At 46.1% G+C, this 11,277-nt stretch overlaps 1 protein-coding gene across 1 annotated transcript; it reads right to left on the bottom strand.

The window, feature by feature from the left end:
• Nucleotides 1–18: 18 nt before the first annotated feature.
• Nucleotides 19–11,277, bottom strand: LOC136790272 (uncharacterized). Its single transcript, XM_066993205.1, has 10 exons — nt 11,140–11,277; nt 9,947–10,231; nt 9,602–9,758; nt 8,843–9,000; nt 7,849–7,980; nt 7,378–7,485; nt 7,105–7,177; nt 6,331–6,464; nt 5,665–6,025; nt 19–98 (listed from the first exon to the last, which is right to left on the bottom strand). Exons 1-10 carry the CDS (start codon nt 11,188–11,190, stop codon nt 19–21), a joined length of 1,539 nt encoding a protein of 512 aa, XP_066849306.1. The 5' UTR covers nt 11,191–11,277.

Raw genomic sequence — 11,277 nt, 5'->3', positions numbered from 1 at the left:
ATGCATTGGAGAAAAGCCTCATCCTACCTCGTCCGTCACAATCTCACTTCCAAGAAGTGATGGCCGCAGGAAGAGGCGCCGCCTTTTAACCTGCCTGTCTGCATTGTGAGCACACAGTCAGTCCACAGTGTCCAGGTTACCATCTCCATGTGTGGGCATACGGAAACCAAGGCAACCAAGCCGGCCTCCTGGCTTTCCTTACCCCAACAGACCCACCAGAGAGTCCTCGGAATCTGCTGAGATTCTGTTGGTGGTGGTGCACAACCTCTCCCAGAAAGAACTTGGTGTCCTTAGGGACAAGTTCTTGGGCAGACCGTTGTGGTAGATAATAAATGCCCTCAAACAGAGAGACCATTGGTTTTTCATTTTTATTCTCCGTTACTCAGCTAACTTCAAATTCTCTCTTAGAGCTAACTGGCAGAATTGTTTGACTAGCTCTGGCATGCCGTGCTTGGTTTTCTTTCATTCACTCATGCTGGTGTTTTTTGTGTGTGTTTTTTTTGATACCTAAGAGAAATATCAAAATGTTGGGTAATTTACCCTTGGGGGCGTTCTCTCTTCCTGTAGTATGGAGGAGACTTCTGACTCTCAGGCTACAGCTCTTTGGCCAACAAAACCTTTGAAGGACTCTCTAGTAAGCCAACCCATTTTATGATGCCACAAAAGTACAAGGGCAGAAGCAGAGAAAGCTAAGGACTGTAGATTTAAAGTAGAGAGTTAACATTTGGCAGTTAGGTACCTTCCTTTGGAAAAGGATCAGGGAGATCAAGGTGACTTAATCAAAAAAGTGATTACTTAGATGAAAATATCAAGGAAAACGCAGATGTCAATACTAAGAAAGGAAAGAAGTCTAATTTAATGGAACAACTCTTTGGAAGTAGCACCAGTACCGTCCTCCTTTCTAGAAGTAAAGACGTGACACCTTTTGACATAGACTGGGAGTTTAGTAATACTCTTCTTGTTGATAAAAACAGTAAAGTCAAAGTAAAAGAAGACAATGATCTTTTCAGTGAAAGAAGAAACCTAAACAGACACAGTCTGCAACGAACTACACTCAAGCCAGGAGTTAAAACCTGCCTTACGCTAGGTCTGGCTGGGATGGAATTAACTTTCCCTGGAGCAGCCCATACAGTGCTGTGTTCTGCAATTGTAGCTCAAAGAGCACTGGTATCACACCAGTGTTTTGTCTATTAGTGAGCAATACTGGCACCGCATCAAGACTCCCTCCAAGCCCCAAGAGCCAGCAGGCTGGGGGTGGGCAAGTGACGGGGAGGGGACATCACCGGTGCAGCTGACCTAAACTGACCAAAGGGATATTCCATGCCATGTGATGTCACACTCAGCAATAAAAGGTGGGAAAGGGGAAGGAGGCGGGGGGGGCTCTTGTTGTGGAAGCGTCTGCCCTCCTGAAAAACCACCACGCATATTGAGGCCCTGCTTCCCAGGACGTGGCTGAACAGCCCCCATTGATGGGAAGTAGAACCACAAAAAGACGAACCACAAAAGATGATGGGAGAAATTCCTGCCTTCTAGCATAGAAAGATTATTATAATTTGATTAATTGCTTTAATGGGATACGCAGGGAGATGGTTCCTGCTGCAGGCCAACTGGTCTTCCACTTCTGGTCCCCAGGAGAGTGGTCATCAAACAAAATTCTCTGAGGATCATCCAACAAAGATGTTCAGCTGTCAGGACACACTTGACATAGGAAATAGGAAATTTTAAGAAAAAAGATTTTTTTCTCTTTGCGGAAGTACAGATGAAAAGGTTTTTTGGGGGGGGGATCATAGTAGATAATCTGTAACGCAAGAAAAGAGATTTGAGTTGGAGGAGGAGAACTTGGGATGCCCTTCACAACTCTGAAGTGAAGCCTGAAGAAGACTACAGTAGTAAGAACAATGAACTGGGAAATGCTACAAAGGATTGACCATTTTTCTCATATCTGTGGTGTCTTTGCACTAGCTAAGGAGTAAAAAAAAGTGATTTTTCAGAACCCTCATAAACGCTGTGCTTCTAATGATGCTTTGCTTGTTGCATATATATCTAAGGAGGTGAACTGCAAATCTATAATGCTTCCAGAATGGGGCTGCTTGGAGAGGATGTGCTTCAGCTACCTGGTAGCCTCAGGCTCATTGCTGGTGCTGAGGCAGAAGGTCTAATGCAGCCAGCCCAGAGCCCATTAGCTTTGCCAGGGGGCACGAAAGAATATCTGGTCTGGCATGGTAGGAGTAGGAATTCAATCAGGAAAGTGTCTTGCGGCAAGTGGCTACAAGAGCCCCAGCAGGGCTTTCCTGGATACTTGTGCACCAGAGTGCTCAGGGTGAGCCTTTACTATTCAAGAGAATTATAATAAACTCCGCATAGTGCTCTAAAGCCAAGACTAGAAAGAATCAAGCTGCCGATTGCAGGAAGGGAGGTTTTGTTCCCTGAGCTGCACGGCTTCGCTAAGTGTGACCTGTTCGTGTTCTGACATGAGAAATTTCAGCCTTAGAGATGCCCTGGGTGACTGCTCACTTAGAAAATTCCCCCTCCCTTTTTTTTTTTTTGGGGGGGAGACCAAATTTAACATGGTCTCCTGTTCCAAATTGTCTCTTTGATTATCTGCAAAGTCTTGATGTCGGCAGGAGGAGAACAGCTGCATCAGCGTGTGCTGTCAGCCAGGACTCGGGGCTGCAGGGACTTGCTGGGATGCCTCTGCAAGGCATGGCTCACTGGGGTAACCACTGACATGGTTTGCATGAGGCTGTCAGATAACATAACTGCAGTCATTTCTCTCTAAACTGCCTTCACCTCCTCTACTCCCCACCTGTTTCTTTCCTCATGCTGGAGCTCCCTACCAGCAGTGCCACGCTGTTTCTTCTCGCCTGATGGAAGCAATGTTGCAGCAGAGTAGGAAGGCCTCGTATGAAAGGGAGGTGGTCTTACTTCAAAAGTGGTTTCCCTTCCACTCCTCACCCACACATGAGCACTAACATGGATGTACTCAAGTGCTCTGGCCAGCGGCCTGGCACCAAGACACTTGTACCTGGTTGGCCTGGTCAGGGGTCCTTGCGGCAGCCCAGAGCACAAGGCTTGCCTGCTCTGAAGTCCTCCTCGCGTCTGCTGTTGGCTGCTTGGGCTGGGGAGGGTTTGCAAGTGCCTTTCCTGCTCTTACTGCTTCTCCTCTGAGAGTCATTAGGGTTTTCTCACTGTCCATTCTCATCTCCTCTGAGCTGCCAAGTGCTCCAAGCTGATCTTTATCTTCCCACCATCACCCCTTAGTGGCTTACATTTTTCTTTTACCCTGGGTATCGGCTGCCCCCGGTATTCCAAGCAACCACAAAAAGCTGCACGTTGCTCTGAGAGGATCTTGAATTCTCGTGAAACTAAACCCTGAACTGCCTGTGTGAACCAAGCACCAAGCCCTGGCAATAATTCTTATTTAGCCAGCAATCATTACTTTGTTTGCTTGGTACCCATTTTTCTTTGTCTCATAAACTATCTTCTAGAATAACAGCAATGATGTCCAGGTTTTAGTGAAAATTTTGCCTCAGCGTGCTCTCTAATCCTGTTGGCTTCACAGCACCCATGTGAACACCCTGAGAAAATGAGAGGTACAGAAGGTCTTCTCTGAGTCCCACCGGCTGCTGACAGAATTTAGACCAGAAGTGTCCATATTCTCACTCATAGCATGGCACCACTCCACTCCCATGTGCGTATAGGCATCCTCTATCCAAATCTCAGATATTTGAATGCAAAGGCTTTCAACTAATGATCAGTCCTGGAATGAACTGCAAGATGGATTTTTTTTTTTTTTCTGTCAAGGAAATGCACAAACCTCGGATGAAAGTCTTCTTCTTAAGAATACTCTAATGTCTTCAGAAAAAAATGAAATAAAATAAAATAAAATAAAATAAAATAAAATAAAATAAAATTAAATTAAAATAAAATAAAATAAAATAAAATGAAATAAAATAAAATAAAATAAAATAAAATAAAATAAAATAAAATAAAATAAAATAAAATAAAATAAAATAAAATAAAATAAAATAAAATAAAATAAAATAAAATAAAATAAAATAAAATAAAATATATTGTCTTGGAGTTTGTTTGCTTCCAGTGAATACACTGTATATGCTGCCACAGGATGCAGTTTTGCTTTAGTTGTTAAGCATCCTCGTGACACTACGCCTTCAATCCAGGGGAAAAAAGCACGAGTAACATTTACAACATTCACTGAAAATATTTAATTCAATGCTATATTGATATTTCTATCTTCTCCCCAATTATAAGGTACACTCTGAGATCTAGAGTTCATCCAAAACCTAATCCAGTAAATCCTCACTTTAACGAGTGGTAATCACAAAACCTGGGAATAATTGTCCTGATTTTCTGAGGAGCATAGTATTGCGGTGCGTACTGAATTCAAAGTAAGATTAATCTTCCTGGGCAGCAGATTGTTGTTATCCTGACATAATGGCAGCCCATATATAAGACCTGCAGATTGGTACTTTGGAGATCCAGAGCTCTTCCCCTGACTGTGATTTTTACAGTTTTTCTTTTCAGACATGCCTTTGCCAAAGAAAGATGCTAGAAGACTGCTGAGACGCCTAGGAATCACCGAATCACTGAATGTTAGGGATTGGAAGGGACCTTGGAAGATCGTCTGGTCCAATGCCCCTACCGGAGCAGGAGCAGCTAGATCAGGTCACACAGGATCGCGTCCAGGCAGGTTTTGAGTGTCTCTGGAGAAGGAAACTCCACAACCCTCCTTTGGGTAGCCTGTTCTCGTGCTCGGTCACCCTCACCATAAAAAAGTTTTGTCTCACATTTAAGTGGAACCTCCTATGTTCCAGCTTACACCCATTGCCCCTTGTCCTATCATTAGATGTCACCGAGAAGAGCCTAGCTCCGTCCTCCTGACACTCTCCCTTTACATATTTATAAACGTTAATAAGGTCACCTCTGAGTCTCCTCTTCTCTAACTAAAGAGACCCAGCTCCCTCAGCCTTTCCTCGAAAGGGAGATGCTCCACTCCCTTAATCATCCTCGTGGCTCTGTGCTGGACTCTCTCAAGCAGTTCCCTGTCCTTCTTGAACTGGGGGGCCCAGAACTGGACGCAATATTGCAGATGTGGTCTCACTAGGGCAGAGTAGAGGGGGAGGAGAACCTCTCTCGACCTACTAACCACAGCCCTGCTAATACACCCCAGGATGCCATTGGCCTTCTTGGCCACAAGGGCACAGTGCTGGCTCATGGTCAGCCGGCTCTCCACCAGGACGCCCACGTCCCTTTCCCCTTTGCTGCTCTCCAGCAGGGCAGTCCCCAACTTATCCTGGTGTCTGGGGTTGTTCTTGCCCCGATGCAGGGCTCTACACTTGCCCTCGTTATATTTCATGAAGTTTCTCCCCGCCTGATGCTCCAACCTGTTGAGACAGGCAGCAAAAGTTCAGACAAGTCTGTTAGTTTTGAGTCACTTCATCTCTTTATTGTCAACTTGTTGTGCATTACTGCACAACACAGAGACTGTGACGCTTGCGTCTTTGTTCTTCAGGCCGGATTCTGTTGTTTTGAACCCTTGCGCATCCTCCACCAGAAAAGCAGCCCCTTCCTGGTTTGGACGCCTTTGAGAATGGTGTAGGTTCCTGTGGATGTCGTTGATGGCCTTAATTCTGGAAGCCGCACAATTGCTTCTGCTTTTGGGTTGTCTCAGTGGCTCCCTCATCTGCGGCTCCCCAGGCTTAGGGAGCATCTCGTCTGAATAGGTGGCGCCTCTTTGAACCTTTGCGTTTTCTTGTGCACATACACTTAGAACTGGCAGCCCAGCAGCTCCTTGGTGACGTGGCCGTCTTACAGAATGTGCATGGCTCTTGATGATTGCATTCATGGCTGTCATTCTGGCAAGAGCAGACGGCATGGTGCTTTTGGGCTGGTGCAGTGCTTCGCTCGGCAGTGCCAGTGGAATTGCCTGGTCCAGATAGCCCTCGACATTTTGACGCTTGTCTTCGTTTTTCCTCAAGTTGAGAATTTCTGTGCATCTGAGGAACTGGTGACAGAAAACATAGCCTTTTAGAGACTGAAAGCAGGGAAAGAAGAGGCTTCCTTCATCAGAGAAGGAAAGGAAAAGCAGAAGCGTGTGAGTTCAACTTTCAGTTGTGTTTGTCATGTAGTAGAAGTACTTGCTGAATTACAGGTTGTACTAAATACCACCTTGTGTGCCCGTCATTGCTAAGCTCCGTATATTCCTACTGCTTTCACAGGTTGCATTTTCAATTGCAACTACATTGTAAAAATAGAAATTCAGACTGTATTTGACAGACTGATGTCTACTCTTACTATAAAGGCACAGACCTTGCCATCTGGTACAGATGTTGCAGTCTCTCTGTCTATGGGAACAGCGTTTTCCTCTGCTGTCCTTTCCGTCTGATGGTCACAAACCTCTGTGGAAGTGGTTGGGACCTCCACGTCCACAGCTGCATTGCTTACTGCAATGGAAAGAATAATAATTACTGTTATTATTAAAAAAAAAAAAAAAGTAAATGAACAACGGACAATATGAAGAGAAGAAATACATAGGAAATGGATGGAAGAAGTGTTGAGGGACACGTTATCTATGGCCTGCTGTTTTGCCGTACCTGAATTGCCTGAATGTCAGGGCTCGCACAGGACTGAGGTCTTTGTGTTAACCAAACGCGTGAATTCTAATACCAGGACTAGACTGCGGAAGCAGCACCTCAGCACCGTGATCGTGCTCTCCAGGCCTGTTCCGCTTGGCTATAAATTGAGCTTTTATCATCCACAGTTTCGGCTATACAGGGGCAAGGGTTTTCGTGTGTCTTCAGACATCTCTTAAAATGCCCCGCTCTTTCCAGCAGCTCAGCACAAATTTGAAGCTACCTCCTTCTGCCAAACTCCTCTCTGTGTACCAGCACGGAAACCTGTTTCTTAGGTCCCACTGAGACCAATGAATGTGCTTAGCTGAGGAAGGAGGCACTGAACAACTTGGAGCAATGTCCTGTATCTGTATCCTAAAAGCAGCCCCACGTTTGTGCCAGTAAAGACGGTTGCCAAGAACTTGGTTTGTCGTGCTCCTTTGGGAGCCATTACTCTCAAGCCACTTCTTACCTGCTTCATCAGTATGCCGGGTGAGTGTAGAAGCCCCGTTTGTCTCTGGAGTCACTTGCTCCCCGAGAGAAACCTGTGCACAAAACCTTCACGTTACTGCGGGATTTAGTGCAACATGGAAGAATACTCCATATTTTGGCTGCTGTCTTTGAAACATCACAGAGAAGTCTGAGTGGGAAGCCCCATTCATTACCACATCCAAACAACCCTGTCTAGGACACTGTTTTAAAACCATACCTGCCAAATGATATAATTGTTAATTGACAAAGTTACCTCTTTGCTTTGAAAGGCTTCTAGTGGGGCTTCTTTGGAGCTCGTCGCACTGCACTCAGCTTCCCTGGTGCTGCTTGATAGTGGGAGCTGAGTGGTACTTGAGGTCTCCTGAAAACAAATACAAAGAATCACATAATTAACAGTAATCTGGATTTGTGTTTCTGCCTGTGAAGGGCTGTCACAAATCAGTTCTATTTTAAGAGGTGTTAAGCCCAAATGGTTCCTTTATGGCAGTGTACCGTGATGATTTAGGGGATTACGAGCACCACAAGGAACCCATGTGATGAGAAGTTTGAACCGTTAAAGTTAGGTGAGGCTCGAGGAGGGCGAGTTGAAAAGAAAATGGGGTGCAAATTTTTCCAGGGACACCGGGAATGGTGAATCCTGGAATCAAGCAAATAATGTTATTTTCCTCTCGAGCTCTTTAACAGGGGAAACCTAATTTGTTAGTATTCAAAATGCCATTGTTACCTCTGCAGCTTTGTGCTGGTGCTGGGAGTGAGCGAAGGTGGTCATTGAAGGGGTCATCTGCCCATTCTCAAAGTGTTTCCTCACTGCAGCCAGGCCGCCGGGCACAGTGCAGGACTTGATTTCCTCTGAGGTCTAGAGTGATCAAATAAGGCCAGGTGTTTTCCATTTGCAGTAAGAACATACCATCCATTTCAACAAGTAAGGGCAAGGTGTTATAGGGTGTAAGTGAAGCAGTTCATATGTTCTCAACACAGTTCGGTTGGGTCAGGCTTCCTCCAGTTCTTCCTTTTGGGGAGAGAGAGCTAACAGCACCATTGCTGGCAGTGTTGGGAGGAGGGAATTGGAACCTTCTTGGCCCAAAGAACCGCAGGAATCTGTTCCAAATACACAAGGGCAATTAGGAAATCAAGAAGCCAGTGGGCAGGAATTGCGGTGGTTTGAAAACACCTGGACTCTGAAGGCGAGCGTGGCTGTTGGCTGCTTCCCTCAGGTGGCTTCTGGGCTACCTGAGCACCCATAGCTGAGCTGTTGTATCATGCGGTACTTTCAAAGTCTTCAGTTCGAGCAGCAAGAGCTCTGAAGTCACTGTGCTCCTGAATAGGATTTTATTATTTGGCGATAGAGAATAGTTGTTGTGGTAAGGAAACTGCCTTGTTTTGTCATCATAGGATAACCGTGTTGCTGATCTCTCTCTCACCCATGATCCTCATACATGAAGTTCAGGCAAAGGTGGACTGAAAGGAAGAGCACTTCCATGAAGTAATGGGGATTGTCCAAAAGACCAAAGGCATCTAGCGTGAAAAACCTCATTTGGTAGAGAGAGAGACTGATGGATGACTATGTTTGCTCTGTAGGTTTCCTAATTTGGGATTTAAATTTTGATCCACCCTATGATCCACCTGATAGCTTGCTTGTAGAAATAAAGATGGTTACGATCTGTCCCTGGGCAAAGCAAACGTAGAATTAAGAAGATATTGAGACATTGGTATCTTACATTGGCAAAGCGGTTGCTGTTCTCTGCCTTTGACACCGCAGCCTGATACAGAGCCATTTTGTCTTTCAAGGAGACATTCTCCTGGAATTCTGTCAGTGTATTGCCGGTGTTGGGAGGGCTGTCTTCTGGAAGTCCTCCTACAGCTTTGCAGCCACCCACTGCAACCACAAAGAGACGTCATAGTTGGGGAGAGGGAGATGGGTGCATGTGTTTCAAAGCTTGAAAGAAAAGCAGTAAGCAAAACAAACAGTATTGCCAACATTTTGCCAACTGTGTCGTACTTTTACTTTAGAACACATAAAGTACGGAGCATTCAATTTGTGGAAACCAGAATGCCTTTAACTAATAAAAGTTAACGCATTGTTACCAAAGCAACAAGTTGCTAAATCCAAACTATCTTCACCAAAGAAGAAAATGAAGATACCACTTTTTCGTAGTTGATGAATGCTGCCCATAGTTTTGATATCATATTTGTAATCTGGGCTGTCTTCATCAAAAGTTATCTTCTCAAAACATAAGACACCATTCTGTTGTGTTTTGTTCAAAAAGTATTTAATGGGCATCAGGCACTCCTCCGTAATGCAAAAGACAAAATGGAGAAGGCTGGAAAGCTTGTTTTGCATTGAGAAGAACACCACGTTCTCTCCCTGGGCGGCCTGGGGCCTGCCCTGATGAGGTGAGTGTGCTTGCCCCTTGTCACCTCAGAGATGGAGCGCATTGAACTAAAGGGAGAAATCCGATCCAAGTGGTAAGGCTAACCTTCAGTGTTGGTGGTCTGTCCATTGCCTGAGGACATCTTCTCAAAGATTGCCCTCCCCCGTTTCACGCTGGACACTTCCATCAGAGAAATGTCCGTCTGGCTCCCAGGCTGAGTGGCCAGTGCTGGTGGCAGTGAGCTTCTGCCACTTTCCGCTTCCTGTTGGAAGACACGGAGGGGATGTGAGCTAGAAGCTACTGGGAGGAGCCAGGTAGGGCTTTCAGGGGGCAGAAAGGATATGAAGAGGCAGCAGATTGGAAGGGGGTGCTGTTCTGGCAGTAGTGTTCTCCAAGTCCTCAGTGAGAGCGCGGGAATCCTTTTCAGCTGCGGAACCTGCGTGCACTCACCTTCCTGCCACCCAGGGTCTCAAAGTGGCTCTGCAGCTCCTTGACAGAGATGGGGAAGGTCTCAGTCCGGCGAGGGCCACCCAGGGTGACGTCCGCCCTCCCGCTGTCTGCCGCGGCTTCCTCCACGGTGCTGCCTGGGCTGGCTTTCTCTGGTGCCAGGGACCGTGGGGCTGGCAGGCGTTGGAAGGCCAGGCTAGGTGTCAGAGCACTGGCGGACTCCCATCTCTTCATGAGGAGCTTCACAGAGCTCTTCTGCACGGTCAAGTCGGGCAGCTCCATCGCGCCCTGCCAATGCAACGGGTACCTCATGACATAGCTTGTATTTCAGACCAGGGTTTGAGTGGTTTGCAGTATTTCATGGGGGAGGAAGAAGCACAGGAGAAGCGCTAGGTTTCTGCAACCCAAGGGTACTCATGAAGGAAATTCCCCTGGGACATGTGCACTTGTCAGCAAAGAATTTGACTTTAGGCCTCATCCTGACTTTAAGCCACTTTTGCCGCCTGCTCATGGCCGCTTAAATCACTACAGAATGCTGAGGGCAATTCATTCTTAAGTCAAATACTTGGTGAAGACTGCACGTCTGACACTGTCAGGGCCTTGAATCGTTTCCCAGGCTTCGTAGAACCTTCTTAGCCCTTATGAAAATGCAGGAAGAAAATTGGGGGAATACGAAAACCCAAAGAGGTATGGAGCTGGGCTTCAATGGCCTTTAGCATTTCATGCCGCCTTTGCCGACTGTACTTCCTAACTTTTGCTGGCCACTTCTAAAGTTATCATGCTTAAAACGTGCCAGAGGAAGGCACAAACTAAGGGCTTGGCTGCTTTTTGTTCGATGGCCATGCTGGGCAGGAAGGCAGAGGGTTGCGAGAGAGAGAACCAGAAGCTGCTTCAGTTCTTCCCTCTGTCTGGTGACTAATATTCACTGGCCACGGTACTAGAGGATCTCTTCTCCACTAAAGACTCCCTGAAAGTGCACGTGAGAGCTAGCTGCACGCTTCTGACACTGTCACTGGAAGAGCGTGCAGTTTTTCTTCTGCAGGTAAGCAGAGCCACAAGTATCTGAAGCATTTCATTTTTTTTTTCTTTTGCTCCCTCTCACCCATTTATCACATGAAGAGTATCAGGCTTTGCGCTAGACCACCTACGTCCAAAAAAATGCACAAACTTGTGTATTCGTAAGGAGCTAATCTTACCGCTTGGCTCTTCTCAGTTGAATTTTCCTTTTGTGACTCTGCTGCACACATTGCGTGCCTGTTGAAAGGAAGGCAAATTTAAACATTCTCTTATTCACTGGTCTCATTTGACTAATGAATGTGAAGCTAGATCGACAG

This window comes from Anser cygnoides, chromosome 3, assembly GCF_040182565.1.
Source record: "Anser cygnoides isolate HZ-2024a breed goose chromosome 3, Taihu_goose_T2T_genome, whole genome shotgun sequence".
Lineage (NCBI taxonomy): Eukaryota > Metazoa > Chordata > Aves > Anseriformes > Anatidae > Anser > Anser cygnoides.
The sequence above is the reverse complement of the archived record's forward strand: the minus strand, read 5'-3'. Positions and strand labels throughout refer to the sequence as shown.